The following is a 23,364-nucleotide window of genomic DNA, read 5'->3' on the forward strand; positions in this document are numbered from 1 at the left end:
TAACACAGACAAAAGGACTGATGGGAAATCCTGTAACAGCAGAAACACTCATCGAGCACTGAGCACTTCATATGTAGCAGAACTTATGGTTAAATGTTGGAAATAACAAAACAGTCCTTGGCTGTGAGGAGCTAGTGTCTGGTCAGAAGACACATAAATATCTAGGGATGATTCCATAATATAACAAGCACTAAGATAAAGGCATCAGTGCAGAGCTGGAGGATCACTGAGGAGGGCATATCTAGACCTTCTGGAGAAATAAAGAAATGCATCTACAGAGGAGGTAGTATTTGAGCTGGGTTTTGTGGGATACATGGGCGTTTCCTGGGTCCAGAAGTAGGGAATGGTCTCAGCCCAGGCTCAGAGGGTGAAGGATGCGGAGGGACCAGGGGATGCACTTCAGTGCTAGGGAGAGATTCTATGTGGCGGGCGCAGGTGGTGGAGAGACAAGCTGAGGCTAGACTATGAAGACACCTGATATACCATCCAAGGAAACTGGATTTTATTCTACATGCAATGTAAATCAGAGACATTGAGGTTTGAAAATGGCATGACCTCTGGACACCTGGGTGGCTCAGTGGTAGAGGGCATGATCCTGGGGTCTTCGGATGGAGTCCTGCATCTGGCTCCCTGCTCCACAGGGAGTCTGCTTCTCCCTCTGCCTGTGCTCTGTCTCTCAAATAAGTAAGTAAGTAAGTAAGTAAGTAAATAAATAAATAAATAATCTTTTAAAAAAGAAAGCAGTACTGGCCACGATGTAGAGCAAGGGTTGTGGAGGGTGAAAGGGGGTGCTGAGCCATCACTTAGGTCTCAGTTGCAACCACTCAGTGATGAGGAGGTGGTCCAATATGAAACAGTGGCACAGTGGTGATGAGAACTGTGCAAAGGGTGGGATTTTGAAGTCGAACCCGCATCATTTGATGTAGGAGGTGGAGAGTGAGTGGGAAGGGGTTGCTGAGAGAACTTTGCCATTTCTAATTTCACACCCTGGGTGGACTATGGTGTCTCTAAAGCAGAGAATTCAGGGTGACAAGCAGGTCAGGGAGTCAGGGTGGCTGTTGGCCATGAGGAAAGCTATCCAGCTCATCAAGTTTTTGCTGGATATCTAATATTGAGATACTTTCCAGTAGCAATGCCCTCCATCTTGCCTCCCACAGACAGAGGGGAGGAGAGGATGCACACACCAGACCCCGGAGGGTTACAAATAGGGCATGGAACAGGACGGAAAAGCAGTTTTCTCTGCCTCTGCACTGAGAGAGGACAGGATTTGGGGTGAGGCCAGTTAGTTTCGATCACAAGGCTGGCCTCTCCTATGACCCCACAAAACCCATCTCCCCCATGCATCCACCTACTTGTCATGGCCCTTGCAAAGCTTTATGGTAATTGTCTTCTTATTTGTCTGTACAGCTAGATGATAAACTCTGTGAGGCAGGGCCATCACTGATTCATCTTGATGACGTCATGCATTGAGAGCCTGGCTCTCAGTATGTGATAGATGGATGCAAAAATAAATGTAGTAACTTTGTGGCATTGGGCAAGTTACTTCCCTGTTCCAGGCCACAACCTCCCCAACTGGAAGCTGGCACCATCTCTTCTATAATGACTACGTTTTGAGGGTTCAATATGGGACTACGTGTGAAGGCCTGGTACAGTGGCTGGTGCTCATAACACTAAACGAGTGTCTTTACTTATTTTCTGGGCCAGAACTTTCCATTGTCACATAAACTTCGGTACCTGGCAGATAACACATGGCCCTTCCGTGGCAGGTGCTCCGTAGATCTTTGTTTGATCCAGTTCACCAAGGAAAAATCTCCCTTAACCTAGAGGCTTTTTGGCAACAGGTCTGCTATTTCTAGGTCTCCTAAAAAGGCAGAGCAATTTTGAGGAAAGTAAGAATGTGAAGTGTCATGTGGAATTTAAGAAACAAAACAGAGGAGCAGAGGGGAAGGGAGGGAAAAATAAAATGAGATGAAATCAGAGAGGAAGGCAAACCGTAAGAGACTCTTAACTCTAGGAAATAAACTGAGGGTCCCTGGAGGGGAGGGGGTAGGGGGATAGGGTAACGGGAGGGGGGGGTGAGTGTTAAGGAGGGCATGTGATGGAACAAGTACTGGGTGTTCTATGCAACTGACTAATCACTGAATTCTACCTTTGAAACGAATAATACACTATGTGTTCATTAAATGAATTTAAATTTTAAAAAGAGAAAAGAATGTGAAGTCTCCCTAGAAAATGGCTTTTGGTATATTTTCAAACCTGCCAAGGCTGCTGGCTAATGAATAATTGCGGCGTTCCTCCGCTGAGATGCCAGCTACCGAAATGAGATGCCCTTTGGCAGCATGGACCATGAAGCTGCAGCTCAATTATTTGGGGATTAGAGATGATGAGCCAGGGGAGGAGGATGGCCGGGAGAGGTGACGAGGGAGAGGACAGCTCTACAAATGTTTCTGCGTCAAAGACCTTTCCTCTCTCCTGCATCGGGGCCCCAACCTCACAAAGGCAGGTGCGGAGGCCCCGTTCTTGCAAAGGCACCCGATGTGCCCCGCTGAGCAGCCCCAGGAGCCAAGCAGACCCCAGGAGCTCCAAGGGCCAGGCCACCAGAGCAACCCTCTCGGCAGGTTGGCCCAGCTGTTGCCGTCCTGACGCCCCTGGCAAGGATTAGGGGTTCCCTGGAAATCTCAGGCTGGTCCTCTCACTTCCACAGGGAGCATCTGGGCCAAAGGAACACGATCCAGATGGAGCACCACAGACGAGCTCGGAAGAAATGCCCCCCGGCAATGCCCAAGACCCCGCTTCAGCTCTGCGGGTCTGCAGCCCTCTGCTCGGTGGCAGGTGACTCGCAGTGCTCCCCGGGAGCACTGCAGGCTGGCGGGTGAGGGCCGACACCTGTATCCTCCCCGGTGACAGCTGCTCTAGCTGCAGTCAAAGGCAGGCTGTCAGCGCCCGTGATTTATATGCGCTCGGGAATGGAAATTTCTATTTGTTATGGCTCCTGTGTCAAAACCAGTTTGATGTCCATAAATTTTGCTTTCTTTAAAAGAAAATCAAAGAGGCTGAAACAAGTGGGTCTTTGGCAGAATCTCAGAGGAAACATTCAATAAAATGAAAGATGAGAGGGGCCTGTCGAGGGGAGATGGCGACTGCAGGGTGTCATCACGGAGCTGCTGTAAACAGTAGGGTTTGGTTCCGGGAGGTCAGGAGGTAAGGCTGAGGAGGGTCCTGTCAGATGTCGGGAGCTGAGCGTGGGGCAGCACCCAGAGGCAGCGGTGGAGGCCGGGAGACAGCCTTCTGGGCTCTTCCCTGACGGTGTGGCCTTGGCTGGGTCGCATGGCCTCTCGGCCTAGGGCCTCATCTTACAGCCCAGCATTCTGGGAGTGCGCTGCGGATCCTGGGCCCCATGTCACTCAGCCCCAGGAGACACTGTTCGACCTCTTCTGTGGGAAGTGCCCCTTCCAGAGCCACCCTGAACAATGGTACCGGGACCTCCTTTTCCAGCGGCGACAGCCTCAGAGCTCCTCTGACCCTGTGGCAGGTGTCTAGCCAGGAGCAGCTCGGGGAGTCCACGTGCTTCCTTCTTCAAGAATATGCGCTGCCTTCTTTTTTATTTAAACAAAGTAGATGAGGTTGTGTGTGACTTCATCAACCCAAATGCTGTGCACCCTGTCTTGTTCCCCGGGCACATTCCATACCTGTGTTAGTCCATTCAGCCTGCTACCACAAAAATGCCACAGACTGGGGGTGCTGAGAAACAACAGAAGTTTATTTCTCCCAGTTCTGGAGTCTGGGAGCCCAAAATCAGGATGCCCCGATGGCCGGGTTCGGGCCTGGTTCCTGGCCTCCTAAATGGCCATCTCCTCATGTGGCAGAAGGAGAGGGGAAGCTCTCTGCGGTCTCTTTTATTCAAGGATGCGAATCCCATTCCTGAGGGCTTCACCCTCTTGACCTGGCACCTCCCAAAGGCCTCGCCTCCTAAAACTATCCCATCAGGCATTAGGATTTCAACAGAGGAATTTGAGCACAGGCAGTCAGACCACAGCACAGACGTATCAGGCTGTGCAAAACATGGGGGTGGGGATGAGGTGGGGGCAGGGCAGGGTGACAACAGATACTACTATGAAAAGGCAAGAAAAAATGAAAGAGCTGACCATGTCTCAATACATATTAGTTGGAAAATGTCACAGTGGCTTTCATGGACCAGCGCAGGAGTTGGGGAGCTAGGACGTGGGCATATTGGGAGAGCTGTGGCAGGGCTGTTTGGGCTCTGTGAGGGTGATGTCCTTTCATCCATGCCACTGCGTTCTCCAGCAGTAGTCTACTGAGCATGTGTAAAATTTTGGTGGGTTCTTTTTTTTTTTTTTTTTTAACTGAATATTTATGTTTCTAGTTCACCACTGACTTCTTGAGGCCCTTTCAGCCTTTTGGTGGCCTGCAGCCTCTTCCTAGGACAAAACAGGTTCTGCCATCTTTTGATCTAGACCCTAGGATGCAGACCAAACTGGGTCTGATTCTTTGCCCTCAAAAGTAGGGGGTGACTCCCGTGGTGATGGGATATCCCACACCTGCCTGGAGTCCCAATTCCGAAGAAGCATGTTGTGAAGAATGAGTGGCTATCACGACTATAGCTAACAATACTGTGCTGTGTCCTTGGAAGTTGCTATGACAGTAGAGCTTTAATGTTCCTACCATAACAACAGGATGATAATTATGTGAGATAAAGGGTATGCTAACTAACCTTATTGTGGTAGACATCTGCTATATATTAGAGTACCAAATCATCACATTGTACTCCTAAACGTACACCATGTTACGCGTCAATTATATTTTAGAGACGCTAGAAAAAGAAGGAATGCCAACCCATGAGCTCTGCATACATGAGCTCTGGAATCCCCTCGTGGAGGGGAGAAGCTGCTTGCCTTGAATTTCCCTGGGGTGTTCTCCAGGGGGCCCACCTAGTTCTAGTACCCTTCCCCATTGGAGTCACCCTTCCAGGGGAAGTCTTCATCTGGTGACTTCATCTTCCCGGGTGTCATGACATATATGATTCACAGGCTGTGATCTAGCCTCGTCTGGCCAGGCTCCCACCCTGGATGAACCTTGGAGGTGGTCCAAGCCTCCTCACAACTTTGGCCGGGGAAAGCCATCTGTGGCTGGAGCCCTCTGGGGGGTTCTACTTGACCCCCTCAGAGGGGGTCTACTCCTGGCAGTTGCCTTGGGGGATCTACTCCTGGCAGTCTCCATGTTAAAAATGAAGACACTGAGGTTCAGAGAGGTCAAGTAATTTACTCAAAGTCACATGGCTTGTGGATTGCAGAGAGATGTAGGATTTGAACATTAGTTTTCTGGTTCTAAAGTTTAATTTTCCCTCTACACCACACTACATTGTTTGGTACCTTAAGTCCAAACATCAAATCACTTGAAATGTTGCTGTATATTCACTGAGAAATAAAATCACAGGAAACACTGCCAGTTGCCATATTTGGGTTACATACAACTGTAGGATTATGTTACCTTTCCCCTAAATTATCCTTTATGGAAATGTGATTACATTGGTTAAGATTAAATAACTTGCAGGTTTTTTTTTTTTTTTAAGATTTCTATTTATTTGAGAGAGAGACAGAGAAAGGGAGAGAGAGTACAAGCAGGGGAGGGACAGAGGGAAAAGCAAGACTCCCTGTTGACCAGGGAGCCTGAAGCTGACACAATCCCAGGATCCTGGGATCACACCTGAGCCAAAGGCAGATGCTAAACTGGATGAGCCACACAGGTGCTTTTTTTAATTAAAGATTTTTATTTATTAATAACTTTCAGTTTGTGTCAACCAGGCCCTAATCTACATGTGGCACACTGACAAAACTGGTTTCCCCATAAAGACAACTTGCAAAGATTTAAGGGTGACCTTTTGACATTTGAGGCAGACTATAACTTTCGTAGGGAAGCTCCCAGACACACCATCCAATCCTCTAGGATTCATAACTGTGTTCAATCCTTGTGAAGAATTTGGATGAAGCCCTGGGGAGCAAGAAGAGTGCAGGGTTCATCACCCTCATCATCACCATCATCAACAAGTCTAGTGTACACTAGCAGGTTTAGCTTTGCTTTTACTTTGATTCCTTGCGCCCTCTTATGGTCAAGAGTGATGTGCGCGCTCAGAAAGCCCCCGGTCAATTCCCGTACTCCATTCCAGAGGCATTTCCCAGTTTTTGGTGGAAATTCCTCATGGAGCAGTACTCCCCTTCTCATAAACCTCCGTACTTCTCCACCTTATGAAAGTGACCTTAGCTATTCTAATTATAGCCGAAAAGCACATTTCCAAATAAAAAAATTTTGCAAAATACAACAAAAAAAAAGAAAAAACGTCACATATACTTTGACCCAGCAGAGACAGTCACTACCAAATTTTTATAGATTCTCTCAATTTCTTTCTTTCTATGCAGCTACATATCCCACATACATATAGCGTTTATTTAATATACAATATAGTTAATCTATTACCAGCTCCAGAACTAACAGTAGTTAACTAGCATTACTAACGTCTACACCTCTCCATGTGCACCTCTCCTAGCCAGTCTCCCTGTCTGCCTCCCAGCACTGATGTTTATGGTTATCATTCCACTACTTCTTCTTAAAATAAAATTACAACACAACTTGGGATTACATTGTTTTTACTTTTGCTTACTCCTCTTTTTTGCTGAACCTCTTCCTCAGATCATCAAATGTTAATCAGAACAGCGGGCTGTATCATAACCCAGAATATGAATGCATTATAGTTCATTTAATGAATCCTCTAAATGTTGATTATTTAGATTGTTTTTACATTTTTTGCTATTCTAAATCATTCAAGTTGTTTAAGAGACGTCTTTGGACACATCTATGATTGTTTCCTCGAGATGAGCCCCTAGACATGGAATTTCGTGTATTGACGGCTTTGATCACTCTGTCCCTCTGTGCTGGAAGCCTGAGCCATTCTGAGACATCATTTCCTTGGAGCAGCCTTCAGCCTCCTCCCCTGGCTCACTGAGGCCCTCTCACCACTGGGTCCTCCTGTGCTCTGCAGCCTCTGTGTAGAACTAGGCCGAGGGATGAAGTTTGCACCTCCTCTTCAAAGATGCCTTCAGCAGCTCAGTAACTAGGGAATCTTCACTCCTCATCAGAATTTTGAAGTCCTTGAAAATAAACAAGTGATCCCTTTTGCCTTAATAAAAATAAACAGGGAATGAAATAATACTGCTGGCTTCAGAATATTTTTTACATTTAGCATAAATGAGCTACTAAATCTTCACAGTGGGGCCTCTGCCCTCAGTTTTTCATTTCTAAGAGTAAAACTATTACTAACCTTCAGAGATTCTTCTATCAATAAGGAAGCTGAGGCAGATTATCAGGCTGTCTTGACTAGAGCAAGTGACTTGTGCTGGGAAACTGCTCTTGATGTGACATGGGCCTCCGGACCCAGACAGCACTGACACATGGGGCTGTTACCTCTGACATCAGCTCTGAGCATGGTGCCCTGCACAGAGCAAGAACTTAGCAAATGTCTCACAAATGAAGGAATTTAAAATCCCTTTCTCTGAAATCCTGTTTCTAGAGATTTTATAGAATAATGTCACATTACTAGCATTTGGATTGAAAAGGTCCCAAGGGTTTATTTTATTTTATTTTTTTTAAATTTTTATTTATTTATGATAGTCACAGAGAGAGAGACAGAGAGACAGAGAGACAGAGAGACAGAGACAGAGACACAGGCAGGCAGAGGGAGAAGCAGGCTCCATGCACCGGGAGCCCAACGTGGGATTCAATACCGGGTCTCCAGGATTCACGCCCTGGGCCAAAGGCAGGCGCTAAACCGCTGCGCCACCCAGGGATCCCCAAGTCCCAAGGGTTTAGAACCCAGTGTGAGTAGGGGAATGGAAACTCGCTGTAGTTTCAAGGTGGTCAAGGTCAGGGTCTTGCTATGGACATTGAGCATGAACCTGGATCCAGCTGAGTTGACAGGGCCAGAGGGACATGAAGCAAAGGAAGGTTTTCTTCGGTGGCAGCTGTTTTCCTAACACTTTCTTTCATCATCTTCCCGACAAAGTCTCTCTGCATGACCTAGGACTGGTATTGTCAGGTCCTTTCAGAAGAAAGATCTTTGAATAACAGAAGCTGGGGGAAGAAATGGTGCCAAATTCCCATTCAAGTGCTCTTTATAATAGTCTTTAATGGCCTGCTGTATTTGAGAAAGGTCAGGTCTGTGCCAAAGTACAGGGTGAAGTGTGGCTCTAATATATGTTTGTGTGCATAGATGTATATATATGTGTGTGTGTATAAAATATCTGTATAACTGTTAAACTCTTAGAGCATATTTATTTTCATGATACTAACTAATGAACATTTTCTATATGCCAGGTAGATTGTTATGTGCTAAAGAGACATTATTTTGTTTACTATCCACTCAATCCTCTGAAGTAGATACTATTTATTTCTATTTCACAGAGGGAGAGACTGAGGCATGGTGAGGGTAATTTGCTTGCCTAAGACCAAAGTCTTGGCAGATCTGGGATAGAAACTCAGCCTCTTTGGATTCTCAAGCTCATTTTATTTAGCCTACTAAGTTATACTGCTTTGCTTATGATATTTATCATATTCTGCTTCATTTGGCAGGTATTGTCCAAGTCCTACATTATGAGTCCTTTGGGAACATTCACCTTACTCATCTCTTATTAGCCTGAAATGCCTTAAACACACCAGGCAAATAATGATATCTGCCTATTGATTCAAGAAGCAACTTGTAGACTGAACGTCAATAACTCTGTGGGGCTTTTTTCTCCCCAACTTTTTATTTTGAAAAATTTAAAACTTGCAGGAAAGTTTCAGGAATAATGTAACGAACAACCATATATCTTCACCAACTGTTAGTGTTTTGTACATGGTATGTTTTTGTCTTTTTTTTCCTTAACCATTTGAGAGTTAGTTGCAGATACATCCTCTTTCACTCCTAAGTACTTAAGCATACCTCTCCTACAAAGAAGGCCATTTCTGCATCACCAAGATACAATTATCAACACCAGAAAATCATACATTGTTGCAATACTAATACTAATATAATAAAGTCAAATTTTCTCAATTCTGACAATAATGTTTCTCAACAGCGGTTTCTTGTTTTTCTGACCCAGGGTTCAGTTTAGGGTCACATTGCTTTGTGGTGCCAAAACTTTCCTTTGTCTCTTTTAATCTAGAACAATTCATTAGCCTTTTTCTTAATCTTTCATGACACTTACATTTTAGAAGAGACCTAGGGGTTGTTTCACAAAATGTTCATCAATTTGGATTTGTCTGATTGTTTCCTCATGAATAGAGGTGCATCTTTCATGAGAATAGGACCTTTGTGTCCTCTGCATCACGTAGAGAAGCACATGACGTGGGTCTGTACCATCCCTGGTGATGTTAAGTTTGACACTTGGGTAAGGCTGACTCTTTGATGGGAAGGTACTCTTCTACTTTATAAGGAATCTGTGGGCTGGTACTTTGGAACTGTATGACTATCTTCAAATGTCTAGCATCTATTGATAATTTTCGCCTGAAATCGGTGGATCTATATATCTATATTTCTATAATTTCTTCTATATTTATTCGTTGGTGTTGTCCTCTAAAGAAGAGTTTTCTCTGCTCCATCTCCTAAATCTATTGCTACCTGTGTGATCCCGAATAGCACGTCTTTCACCTCTGGGAACCCACGTTTACTCATCCTGAAGATGGGATGACCTAAGGGCACATTCCTGAACTGTAGTGGGTCGGGAACGAAGTTCCCTTAAAGATCTGCTGGGCACCGGAACGAATAGGTCTGACGTGCTACGCTACAGCATCCATCCATCAGCTGCGTCCCGGGTCCTCTCCCTCCAGCCTCACCCGCGACTCCTCCCATAGCAACAGTAACTAGTAAGCTCCGGGCGTTCTCGCGAGAGGAGCCCCTCCAGGCACGTTGGTGCGGTCCGTAGGCCTCTCCGCCCACGTCAAGCCCCGCCCCCACCCCCGCCCCCGCCCCCGCCCCCGCCCCCTGCTGGCTGGGCCGTCCCGCGCACGCGCGCACTCCGAGCCCGGCAGTTGGGTTCGCTCCAGCTGTTTCCGTCCGCGCTGAGACCCGCGGCGCGCGACCCCGGCGCGACTCTACGGCGCAAACGTCGTGCGCGGGGGGCGGGTAGGGGCGCGCAGGCGCCGCGGGGGCAGTGAGGCCGCGCAGGCGCGGACGGCGTTGGTTTGAAGACCTTCAGCGTTGCCCTGGCGGAGCGGAGACAGGCCCTCTGGTTGGAGGTGAGGTGAGCCGGGGCAGGGGCCGGGCGGCGGGGGCCGCGCCGAGCCGGGGTGGGTGGCGGTCGACCCCTGAGCGGGGGTCCCGCGGGAGGCGGGCCTAACGGAGGGCTCGGCAGGGTGAGAGCAGCGTAACGGGGCGCGGGCCCGAGGGGGGGGCGCGGACGACACGGGACCCTGCTCTCCTGGCACCTCCGGGGATGGAGCCGCGGCGCCGGCGTGGGGGCAGCGCTCGGGGCGCCCGCCCGCGGCCGCTCCCTTCCTGAGGCCCCACTGGACTGTCCTGCTAGGCGTGGGGCCAGAAGGAGGTTGGTTTCGAGGGAAGTTGGACCCTCGAACCCCAAACCCACCCCACCCCCCGCCCCCAGCTTCCTCTCTGGAATTGTCCAGTATCGGGGAGCTCCTAGCACTCTGCCGCCGAGGGGAGGAAGCTGTAGGTGCACCTGAAAAAGGCGAGGCGAGGGACAAAGGGGGCCTTGACTGTCAAGGTAGTAGCCGTGTCAAGCAGTATTAACCCAATTAACGCTCCCCCTTCGCCCTCGCATCTGAAGCCACCTCGGACGTCTTGCATGCCAACAAGTGCATTTGTAGAGCCGACAGAAATGTATGATGATAGCTTTACTCTCGAGTGACCTGAAGTCTCTGGTCGTCTTTAGTTTTTGCTTGATCATACCAGCAGTGCATTACCCATCAGAACCATGGGCCTGAGAAAGGAAGCTTGAACTAGGCAGAATTGAGATCAGGTAGTAGACTCAACCGGCTGCACTTTCGCAGTGTCTAGCAGTGGTTTTGAAAAATAAAGCAGAATGCTAAAAGACTTAGTAGATGGATGTTTCTGAACATTTAAGTATATCTTTTCTCTTGTCAGCAGATGAAAACCCAGACCGTAAAGGCTGAACGTTTCTCTTGGAATATAGTGTTCCTGCATTTTTATACTAACCTCCCCACATTGAGACTTCTGGCAGAATTTCAACAGATACCAGCATTGGTTGAAATAATAAACAGTAATACCAAATTGCAATTGGCAGTGTGTAAATAGTCTAGAATCGATCATTTGAATGTAGGGAATTGAATTGTAAAATAATGGCCCTGGAAGTGAACTCTGACACCCTATGGCTTAGAACAGTTTTATTGTGGTATGAGTCGACGTTTATACTGTCTTTCACCTCTACTCTTTTCTCTTTATATATATTTTTATATTATACGCTGCCCTCTTAACGTATAATGTCTGTCGTATTTGATAGGTTTACACTAAGGAACAAATTTTAAATGAGTTTACAGTTAAAAAGTGCATCATAAGCGTGTGTTGTTTCAGATATTATGGTATAGCCAGAAACTTAGTAGAAGGCCAGGTTAAGAGCCAGGCTAAATAGAAGTAGATACTAGTTTGATGGTGTGGATAGTTCAGGCATAGTTATTGCATGGGCTAGCTGGTGCTCTGGGTTTTTCTGGTATATTAATTGGCTAATGAGACTGCTTGAGATGGTTCTGTAGGTGGTTAGACATGGCCATTGAAGCTGCTGCAGGAAGAGATTTCCCATTATACAAAGAGGGCAGAAAGTGGTATGTTTATTCATGCTGTTAGAGCTCCTGAGAACTTTAATGTGAGGACCGTATCAGCAGTAGAAAAACTGTGTGAATACCAAGTAGGCAAGAATGAAAAGTGAGGGGAATCCCTGGGTGGCTCAGTGGTTTAGCGCCTGCCTTCCGGGCAGGGCATGATCCTGGAGTCCTGGGATCAAGTCCCACATCAGGCTCCCTGCATGGAGCCTGCTTCTCCCTCTGCCTGTGTCTCTGCCTCTCTCTGTCTCTCATGAATAAATAAAATCTTAAAAAAAAAAAAAAGAATGAAAAGTGAATGCACCTTTGGGTTTTGAAGGCTTTAACTTTAGAGTATACACCAATTTTTGGTAAGCAGAATTACTGCAGGTAGAATTTATCCTGTGTGTGGTTAATGGGTAAGATTATATAATTTTATTTTATTTTTAAAAGATTTTATTTATTTATTCATGAGAGACACAGAGAAGCAGAGACACAGGCAGAGGGAGAAGCAGGCTCCATGCAGGGAGCCTGATGTGGGACTCGATCCTGGGACTCCAGGAGCACGCCGTGGCCAAAGGTAGGCGCTAAACCCCTGAGCCACCCAGGCTGCCCAGAAATTTCTTTTCTTTGAAATGTATTCAGAAAGATGATCTCTGAATCTCGTGAAAAAAACCCTTTTATTATCCAATGCTCTGGAAAGTTCTTTGTAAAGAAACAGAAGGCCTTCTCCTAACTTTGCTTGCATTAGGGTATAAAGGATGCAAAGGAAGAGAAAACTGTCTACCTCTTCTTACTGAACTAAATACTGGGACTGTGGATAAATAAATATTAAATGGCTGTTTTTATTCCTTTGTCTTTATAAGAGATGTGTAACACACCGACTTACTGTGACCTAGGAAAGGCTGCCAAGGATGTCTTCAATAAAGGATATGGTAAGTATGCTATTGTACATTTCCAATTTTGGTAGGGTTAGTTTTGAATGCTTACTATATGTAGATGCTGTGCTAGTATAATGAGGTTAATGTTAATCTACTTCACAAGATTTAAGGGGATAACTGTCAACAGGTTATTAGAATTGACTCTTTAGAGGTAGAATGCCTTACAAGAATTAAAAGCAACTATATACATACATACATATACATATTTAATGTTATCTCTAAGATGAAGCAATATAAATCTGTAGTACTTATGTCTCCTCTGGCTAGCCCTGGAGACAGTTAAAGTGGCTGGTACGTTTTTTCCTCCTCCAAATAATGACAGTGTTTTCATGAAACACAACTTTTGACTTCTTTGGAGTAAAATATTCTTGATCCCGAATGGTCATTTTTTAGTTTTTAAAATTTAATTTTTGTGTTATATACATTTGAATTTTCTTATTAACTGTATAATTACTTAAGTTTATAGTTATATAAGTATGTTTTCTGATAATTTTTGTTCTTTGAGAGCTTAAAAATTATACTTATTTCATTATAATTCAGTTTTTAATGGAACTCTTACCTAATCAGGATACTCTGTAATTTCCGTATGGAAGATAGTGTGGACTGCTTTCATAATCTCTAAGTTGGAAAAACTGGAGTGAATGTCACATTTTGTGCATTGTTTTTATTTTTATCTAGGATTTGGCATGGTCAAAATAGACCTGAGAACCAAGTCTTGTAGTGGAGTGGTGAGTACCCAATATATTTTTAAGAGATGTAGCATAATTAACTTAAAGGAACCTGTTAAAATTGTTTTGTCTAGTTATGTGAGTCAGCGTACATTTGGCACTATGCTATCTTCCCTAGCTTTGTCATACTCTTAGATTTCAGTGAGCCTCTTCCTGTTAGCCCTAGACAATGCAGTTAAATTTTGGTGGAGAACCTTGTGTCTTTCATAAAAGAATATACTGAGTCTTACTCTCAGGATATATAAAATATACATATATTTTTGACCAGTATATATCTTTATGCTTTCATGAATACATATATGGGTACTAAAAACTTTAGTTCTGTTATAATGGGTTCATGTAAGTTTTATTGCCCTTACAAAAAACAAATTAATTTTAGTCTCTATCCCTTCAGCATTGGTCAAAACAAATGTAGAAATAAAAATACATGTGAAAGATTAATCTAGAGTTTTTATTGATGTTCATAATGTCTTTTTTATTGAAAGTTAAGAATATAGTAAAGGATATAAGCATATTTTGAAAGTGTCGTTAACCAGGACTTTTATTCACTAAATCTGGCAGATAGAGTAACTTTACATTCACCTCATTCTCTTATTTCTACTCATTGGGAGCATATCTTTTTGGTATCTACCTATCCAAACCAATGCAAATTTTATTTCCAGATATAACAATTTAATTAGAAGGTCTAAAGGAATGTGGAATTCGTATGATACTTTGTCTTTGTTTCATACGCCACGTAATCCTGGTTTGTCACTATCATTTTTCCCTGGGTTTTCTAATGGTAAATAAACATATATGCAGCTACCTACTAGGGTGGGCATATTGTTATATGTTCTGTTAAAATAGAAAAATTATACTAACTTTCAATAGGGTTTCAGAATTTGTTCAAGTTAGGTTTGTGTTGCAAAAATCGACTAAAATTTTATCTCCCTTCCATGCTGCTGTGGTGTGGGGCTATTCATTCAGATGGTAAGAAAAACAGAGCATATTTGTGTGCGTCTTTTTATGGCTGCTTTTGGTCTCTGGTATTAACTTAGGATAAATTTCATACATTGCTCCAAGCAGTTCTTAGATTGCACTTAATATTTTTACCATATGCCATCTATTTAACATATTTATGGTGGTTTTGTTGCTTACTAGCATTCATTGTAAAGCTGTAGATGTTATATGCATGTTATAAATGTATTTTGCACTATTTGATCTAATGATGAAATTAGAGAAAAACTGAAGCAATTGTGAGCTAGTTCTAATTTTTTATTTTATTTTTTGAAGACTTTATTTATTTATTCATGAGAGACACACACAGAGAGAGAGAGAGAGAGGCAGAGACATAGGCAGGGGGAGAAGCAAACTCCATGCAGGGAGCCCAATGTGGGACTCGATCCTGGGACTACAGGATCACACCCTGGGCTGAAGGCAGGCGCTAAACTGCTGAGCCACCCAGGCATCCCTGATTTTTTAACTTAGAGAATATTCTGGGCTTCTCTTTTAAGCTTTATACCTCTGGTATTTTAGACTTTTGGAAGAGCTTCAAAGTAAGAAATGATGGTAACAAGGAAAAAGTGTAGACTAAATACACTTTTACCTTAATTTTGTGTGTGAAATTTTCCTGACACTAAAATTGAGGTTTATCTATGTTATACTTCCAAGTTTATGAGAGGTATATGTAAAAAATAAAACACTGGATAGTTTGATCTACTAAAAGAAAGCAATGCTCTCATTAAATAATTGTGTGGACTGTTAAACACGACTAGCATTCTGTCATTTTGTACTGAGGCCTTGCCCTAAAATGTGCAGCATGATACTCTCTTGGAAAACTTCTTGCATGGTGTTGATAAACAGATCATAGTTTCCCAGTTGTTTCATCAGCCTTTAGAACTAGAGGTAGGGAGCAGGCTGTTTGGTAAAGGGAGGGTTCATATTGCGGGCAGTGAAACAGAATTGCTTAGGCCTGGCAGCACTTATTGACTGTTGGCAGTGTTCTAGAAATGTTCCCTAAAAACAGGGCCAATCAGAAGGTTTTTTCCTTGACAGTTCATAGATTGTCAGTGACAGGTGTTGACTGTTTGCTTCCTTTTAGAGGGAGATCTGTTTCCTATTGCTCATTGTCATATGACTGAAGGGACACCTACCTATGAAGGAGGATATATTTTAAGGTGTTCATAGTAACTATTTGATAGAAAGCACTTTAAAAGGTAGATGGGGAGAAGGGAGAAAGGGGCAAGTTATAACATTCCATTTTGTTGTGAAAAATGGGTACATAGTTCCAAATATTGTGTATACCTAAAGTTCTGCAGACAGTTTTGTGGACCAAAGCAATAAAGTTTTCATGACAGTGTAACTGTACTTAATGCAGTTGAACTGCACACTTAAAAATTGTAAATTTTATGTTAGGTGTATTTTACCACAATAAAAATAAAAAATTTTTTTTGATGCACTGAAGTTTTATTAAAAGAGGATAGGGCTGGGTGACTTAATTGGTTAAGTGTCTGCCTTAGGCTCAGGTCATGATCCCTGAGTTCTGGGATTGAGCCCCACATTGGGCACCTGCTCACCAAGGAGTCTGCTTCTCTCCCTCTCTCTCCCCGCTTCAAATAAATAAAATCTTAAAATTAAGGAAAAAAAAAAAAGAGGGTAATGTAGTCCTTTCTAGTGTTTGGGGATTTTAAAGATCTTAAAATTAACTAATAGTTTGAAAGATATGATAGAGAATGAATAATCTTTTTCAGATCATGAAAGTAAAATGTTTAAGATTCAATATTTTTGTGTTTTAGTACAGGCATTTATTTTAAGTAAAGATATTTCTCTTTTAAAGGAGAGAATTTAAGATTCCCATTTTAGTAAGAGAGTACATGGAACCAGAAGTATCAATGAGAGAGATGGAATAATGGAAAGATTTGAAACTGGTTAAACTTTAGAAAGGAGAAAGCAGGAAATAGGTTGTGGTAAAAAGTAAGCTGTATTGGTTTCTGATGGCATTGAACATTACTTTCTGAAATGAGTATTTTCTGTTTGATGAGGTGATTTTAAAGTCAATATTTTTCTTGCTTATCAGGAATTTTCTACTTCTGGTCATGCTTACACTGATACAGGGAAAGCGTCAGGCAACCTAGAGACCAAATATAAGGTCTGTAACTATGGACTTACTTTCACCCAGAAATGGAATACAGACAATACTCTTGGAACAGAAATCTCTTTGGAGAATAAGGTAAGAGAAAGCATTAGAAGTTATGTGTGGGTTAAATTTATCTTGCAGATAAAATTATCTGTAAACCCCAACTACAATGTGAATGAGATCTTAGAACCTCTATAGTAGCCATAGTTTTTCTCTGCATGTGGCCTTCTTGATATGTCTTACATTTCTAGAAAGTAAAGATTTATGAGTCCGTGATTATCACCTTATATCTTTGTTCTGACCAGTTCTGCTTGTTAACTGAGCCTTTCCTAGGTAAACCAAGCTGTTTACAGTGAGGTAGTTTGATTTTAGTTTGTAATTGTTGCAAAACTGGCTCAATAGAAAAATGTTTCTAAATTCTATAATGTCTTCAAAGGGAAAAATGATCAGCAGGTATTTGTGAAGTATTTGCTATGTACAGGGCACTGTTTTTTTGAGGCATGTCTACATGCACATTACCAAAGATAGATAATATATATGTGTAGCTGAATAAATTCCTTCGGTTGGCTTGTTAAATGTCAGGTTATCTCATTACAGTAATTTCAAGAGAATATCAAGATTACTTGGTTGTATTGGAATTTTATTGTTTTTTTTTTACTGTAATTAATATTATTGGCTGTGATAGAATTTGACCTACACATTTAAACCTGGTTTTTGGTGAGAGAGTCTGATGAAACCTGGGATAAGGGAGGATAAAGATGTAATTTAGTAAGTAACTGAATATTTGGCTTTCTTTAATGACTCCCCTTTTTTTTGTTGTTGTTAGGCAGTTAGAAAAAACTTTAGAATTGTTTTTTTGGGTCAAAAAAATAGAAAATTACTAACTGTTTATTTTAAATCTTTGTTTTTCAGTTGGCTGAAGGGTTGAAACTGACTCTTGATACCATATTTGTACCGAACACAGGGTAATTATGCAAACCCCATTTTCTGAAATGTTTTTGTTGCTTGTAGGGATAGAGAGCTTTAGACTAGGGAACTGCAAATAAAAATTTAGGTGCAGGGAGAACTTAGGAAGTTGCTGTTAAGAATACCGGAGACCTTGTATATGTAGTAAAGAGAAAGGAGGACTCCTTGAAGCAGGTTAAACTTTTGATTTGAAAATTGAACAGATGAACAAAAATATGAAGCTAGTCCATGGACAGCCCGGGTGGCTCAGCGGTTTAGTGCCACCTTTAGCCCAGGGCATGATTCTGGAGACCTGGGACCAAGTCCCATGTCGGCCTCCCTGTGTGGAGACTGCTTCTTCCTCTGCCTGTGTCTCTGCCTCTCTCTCTCTCTCTCTCTCTCTCTCTCTTATGAATAAATAAATAAAATCTTAAAAAAAAAAAAAAGCTAGTCCAAAGAGGCATGTAAGAGGAAAAGTTTAGGAGTTAGAAAGGTTTGAGACTAGATATTTCTTTTTCTTTTCCTAAGATTTTATTTTTAAGTAATCTCTGTATCCATCGTGGTGTTCAAACTCACAACCCTGAGACCAAGAGTCACACACTCTGAGCCAGCCAGGGGTCCTGAGACTAGGTATTTCTTAATCTTAAACTCTTCTTACATGGTTGTGGTATTTTGCTGAGAAGTTAATTTCATAAGAAAACAGTGTAATCTCTTGACTGTGGAACACTATAAGCAGTAGTTCTGCTACTGATGTGTTTTCTTAGCCTTTAAAAATCCCCCAACGTCTCTGCTTCAGTTTCTTCATCTAAAAAATGGAGATCATGTTGTTTCTTACCTGCCTCACACGGGCAGTGCTAGAAAAAGGCAAAGTGGAATTTTTCTTCAGCTGTGAGTGTCATTCTTGCCACACACTTAGTTTTCTTCCAGACAAATATTCTCAGAAGAACCCTAATTAAATAGGACAAGGATTATTAAGAACCAATTTCATGTTCTCAGTATTGTCCTTGAAAAGTGTACACTTGTCTTCCATTCACCTAATGTCCAGGGAGAAAACACCCTAAAGAAAATAAATATGTTTACTAAAGGACTGTATCCTTTAAAAAAAATACTCTTCTCTTCATGATAGATTAATAACTTAGAAGTGCAATGTGTCAGGTGTTAACGTTTTGTAGGATTTGGGCATTTAAAAACATTTAAAGAAATTTGGGGGACATTTGAGTGACTCAGTGGTTGAGCATCTGACTTTGGCTCAGGTTGTGATCCCAAGGTCCTGGGATTGAGTCCTGTATTGGGCTCCCCACAGGGAGCCTGCTTCTCCCTCTGCCTATGTCTCTGCCTCTCTCACTATGTCTATCATGAATAAATAAATAAAATCTGGGCAGCCCCGGTGGCCCAGTGGTTTGGCGCCGCCTTCAGCCCGGGGTGTGATCCTGGAGACCCCGGATCTAGTCCCGCGTCGGGCTCCCTGCGTGGAGCCTGCTTCTCCCTCTGCCTGTGTCAGCCTCTCTCTCTCTCTCTCTCTCTCTCTCTCTCTCTCTCTCTCTCTCTCTCTGTGTGTGTGTCTGTCATGAATAAATAAATAAATAAAAAATCTTTAAAAAATAAATAAATAAATAAATAAAATCTTTAAAACTTTTTTGGGTTCTCATGAATATGTACATATTCAGATTATTAATTTGGCACTGAAGTACACTCCTTTTTATACTTTTGTCATGCCTTCATGATATTAATCATGAAATATCCTGTCATTTGAACTATAGTGAAGAATAGGCAAAAAATAGTATATGCATTTTTTTTTTTTTTTTTTTTTTTTAGATTTTCTTTATAAGGGAGAGCATGAGACAGAGCACCAGCAGTGGGGGAGGGCCCGGGAGAGAGGGAGAAGCAGACTCCCCACTGAGCAGGGAGCCCAACATGAGGCTTGGTCTCAGGACTCCGGGATCATGACCTGAGCTGATGGCAGACGCTTAACTGACCGAACTATGCAGGCCCCAGTATATGCATTTCTAATCCTAATAATGTTATATGTGTAGAGCTGTCATTTGAAACTTTATGTATGCCATCTACCAAAATAATATTCACATTGGGAGAGAGGGAATCTTAAGAGATTTCTGGACAGTAGTAGAAACTCGTGTTGTTTTCATTGTGTTGTTTTATTTCTTACAGAAAGAAGAGTGGAAAATTGAAGGCTTCCTATAAACGAGATTGTTTCAGTGTTGGCAGTAATGTTGATATAGATTTTTCTGGACCAACCATCTATGGCTGGGCTGTGTTAGCCTTTGAAGGTTGGCTTGCTGGCTATCAGATGAGTTTTGACACAGCCAAATCCAAACTGTCACAGAATAATTTCGCCCTGGGTTACAAGGCTGCAGACTTCCAGCTGCACACTCATGTGTGAGTGTTAATAATTCATTCCTCCTTAGTACTAGTGCAGTCGCCCAAAAAGATGGTAGCTATTAGCATGTTGGTAGCTAGTGCAGTCACCCAAAAAGATGGTAGCTATTAGTACTAGTGCAGTCGCCCAAAAAGATGGTAGCTATTAGCATGTTGGTAGCTATTAGCAGGTTAGAAATGATGGTCCTTGCATTTAATATGTTTTGGTGGACATCCAGCCTCACTGTACTATTTTCCTAGTTAGCAAAACATTGCCAGAGGTTAGTGCACTTGGGGTATTGTACTGTGCTACTGGTAGTTACTGGCCTCTCAGCCTGTACCCCAAACTTTATGAAGGTCTAGAATCTGTACAAGAACCCCTGGGAGGGAGAGAGCTTGGGCATAGGTTACTTCCTGATAAAAGGGATCCTTTGGAGATATTTCTGCTTCCTTTGGTGCCTTAATTTGGCAGTATCTGGAAGCAGGTCTGGATCATGAAGATCAACCACCTAATTGATCTGAACATCCCCAGTAATTCTGTGGAGGTTTTCAGGTACCCTTGGTTGAAACCTAACCACCCATGTTGCATTCAGAAGAAGCAAAAGTCCTCACAGCAATCCTGGATTCAGTTCTGTAGGCTGCATCCTATTGGTTAACTGTATTTGAACTGTTAAATTGTATTTTATGTCTTGACCTACTGGGCACTGTTACTATACCAGGAAGAAAAAGCACAGGGTGAACTACGTGTTTTTGAAGTGTTAGAGATTGCTCTTCACTAGATATTCCAGTTCACTATCATGTGTGAAATAAAGTCAAGCAGTGGTATAGACAGTGACATTAAAATTGATGAAACGGAATGATCAGGAAAACCATGAAAATTCAAGGACTAAGTTCTGGGATGCTTTTAAGCAATAATGTAGGCACTTCTCTAGAGTAGGACACCCTAGGTATTGTGGGGTAGTGCTTTCTGACTCTAGGGTTGTTTAAAATGAAATCCAGAATTGGATTTATTCCTGTACTTGTGCTGCTGGGTTTTTTTGTTTTGCAGAATCTTTATTTATCTTTACTTCTAGGTTTCTAAATTCTCTGAGCATCTCAAAGGCGTATAGATCATATTTACCTGAGGCATACCATTGATGTCCTTTGTGCATAATTATGTCTAAGAGATTTACATTAGGGAAGAGCTGAGTTCATGAATCACATGTTAACTACATTTTAATTAGCTACTAATAAATTACATAACTGGATGTAATTCCTTGTTTGGTATTCATTTATACTAGAAGTTTGTTGAAATAGGTAGTTGCAAAATGAGATTCTTGTCTAGACAGTCTTAGAATTTGGTTTCCATATCATAAGAATTGCACAAACTAGATATTTATGACTTTTTCTTATATTATGAAAATAGGAATGATGGCACTGAATTTGGAGGGTCTATCTACCAGAAGGTTAATGAGAAGATTGAAACATCAATAAACCTTGCTTGGACAGCCGGCAGTAACAATACCCGTTTTGGCATCGCTGCTAAATACAAGCTGGATTGTAGAACTTCTCTATCTGTAAGATTGGATCTACTCTTAGGGTTTCAGCTAAGTTGTAAATGAATGTTGTGGTTTGGTTGTTGTGTGCATGTTCTTTATTAACTTTAGTGAGCTGGTCATTGTGTAGTGAAAAGAGTATTATACCTCAAGTCCGAGAATGTGAATTCTAGTCCTAGTTCCTCTTCTATTTGGCTGTTGACCTTCTGGAGTTATTTTATCTTTTTGGCCTCAGAATTTGCTTATCTGTAAATTCATGGGATTTGATTACTATTCCTGTTGCTATTAGTAATTCTTATTAATAATGACACTAATTGAGCTCTTAAATTTCAGGTACTGTGCTAAGGGCTTAATGTGTAATATCTCATTTAATCCTCCCAACTACTCTATGTGGTGAGTAGTATCCTCATGCCCATTTTATGGATGAGGGAACTGAGACTTGGAGAGGTCAGGTAACTTGCCCAAAGTCACAAAATAAGTGGCAGTGTCAAAATTTGAATCCAGATCTTCTCTCACTAAGAATTCATGTTCGTTTTGGTAGTTCTAGATTGGCCTGAAGTTGCTTTAGTTTTGGAAATCTGATGCATGAAATAGTGGTTGTACTGAACTTACATATTATGAAATTGTTTTTTTTTTCTAACTATTTCTATTTCCTCTCCTAATCTTAGGCTAAAGTAAACAATGCCAGCCTGATTGGACTGGGTTATACTCAGACTCTTCGACCAGGTAAGTAAAGGAATTAATAACAATGGGCATGGGTAGGAGGTGATGGAGGAATACTGAAAATAACCTATAAAACCTACAGTCAGCTGCAGGTCGATTCAGACCATTCACAGTTGGTTAAAGCAAAGCAGATCAGGTGCTTTTGCTTAAAAAGTATTTATATGTTTCTAACTATAATTTGGTCACTCTGGCTAGTAAGTTTATTTTATCACTCATTATTCTTAACCCTGAACTCCAAATGGAAGTTTGCTGTGATTATGCTTTGCTCATTGCAGATCAGATGATTCTAGATAACCCTGTGTTGACTTAGTCGTACCTGAACGCTTGTAACTCCTATACTCAGCTGTAATCCATGCCCTTGACTCTATCCATTGTTTCTTGAAACTGAAGATCTGATTGTAATACTTGTTATGAGTAAGATTGTGGTGTCTTCTTCTTCCTAGGAGTCAAACTGACCCTATCAGCTTTAATTGACGGAAAGAACTTCAATGCAGGAGGTCACAAGGTTGGGTTGGGATTTGAACTAGAAGCTTAATGTGGTTTTGAGTAAAGCATCCGATTTGTCCCCGGAGGTGAAGAGAACCCACTATGTTTTGGCCTTAAAATTCTTCTGTGAAATTTCAAAAGTGTGAACTTTTTATTCTTCCAAAGAATTGTAATCCTCCCCACAATGAAGTCTAGAGATCGCAAGTCCATCCTGAGGGAGGTACTTGAAGGCATGCCTGGAAGTTGTCATGTTTGTGCCACATTTCAGTTGAGTTCCTCAGTGTTATTTTAAATGTGTTCCTCAGCGACAATGTAGTGTCACGTTACAAAGGAAATGACCCAACCCTCCAGTTTGTACATCACGTCCTGCATGTCCCACACCACTTTTTCATGACCTTTTAATAATATATTGGTCTCTGTGCTGTAGTGGAAATCTTTGGTTTTGCATCAGAGTAAAATAAAATAAACCCATCACATTTGGAACATAATCGCTTATCTGATTTGCTAGTGGTGGTTTTCTTACACTTGGCATGATCGGTTTTGTTTTAAAAAATACTCGTAGGTGATGGGTTGGGATCTAAAATGGTATGTCTGAAATACCTGTGCTTAAAAAAAAAAAAAAAAACAAACCTGTGCCCGTCCCTTCCTCTCTTGTCATTCTGACTGCTCTTCTGCTCTCAGGCCGTGGAGTGAAA

The 23,364-nt window shown here is 42.2% G+C and overlaps 1 protein-coding gene across 2 annotated transcripts; it reads left to right on the top strand.

The window, feature by feature from the left end:
* The first annotated feature begins 10,057 nt into the window (after positions 1 to 10,057).
* On the top strand, positions 10,058 to 23,157 carry VDAC3 (voltage dependent anion channel 3). Of its 2 annotated transcripts, none has more exons than XM_055335502.1 (9): positions 10,058 to 10,292; positions 12,690 to 12,758; positions 13,443 to 13,492; positions 16,548 to 16,700; positions 17,520 to 17,572; positions 19,719 to 19,946; positions 21,331 to 21,481; positions 22,129 to 22,186; positions 22,627 to 23,157. In XM_055335502.1, exons 2-9 carry the CDS (start codon positions 12,692 to 12,694, stop codon positions 22,716 to 22,718), a joined length of 852 nt encoding a protein of 283 aa, XP_055191477.1. In that variant the 5' UTR covers positions 10,058 to 10,292; positions 12,690 to 12,691; the 3' UTR covers positions 22,719 to 23,157. The 2 variants fall into 2 exon arrangements, with proteins under 2 accessions (XP_055191477.1, XP_055191476.1); XM_055335501.1 differs by having other exon boundaries at positions 10,058 to 10,287.
* The last annotated feature ends 207 nt before the right edge of the window (positions 23,158 to 23,364 follow it).

Source organism: Nyctereutes procyonoides, unplaced genomic scaffold (assembly GCF_905146905.1).
Source record: "Nyctereutes procyonoides isolate TBG_1078 unplaced genomic scaffold, NYPRO_anot_genome, whole genome shotgun sequence".
Taxonomy (NCBI): domain Eukaryota; kingdom Metazoa; phylum Chordata; class Mammalia; order Carnivora; family Canidae; genus Nyctereutes; species Nyctereutes procyonoides.

Excerpts from the sequence above, each read along its gene's own strand:
- VDAC3 (XM_055335502.1), top strand. The coding sequence starts at position 12,692 with ATGTGTAACACACCGACTTACTGTGACCTAGGAAAGGCTGCCAAGGAT. Across the intron at positions 19,947-21,330 it reads TTCCAGCTGCACACTCATGT|GAATGATGGCACTGAATTTG; the intron begins GTGAGTGTTAAT and ends TTATGAAAATAG. Across the intron at positions 22,187-22,626 it reads TACTCAGACTCTTCGACCAG|GAGTCAAACTGACCCTATCA; the intron begins GTAAGTAAAGGA and ends TCTTCTTCCTAG.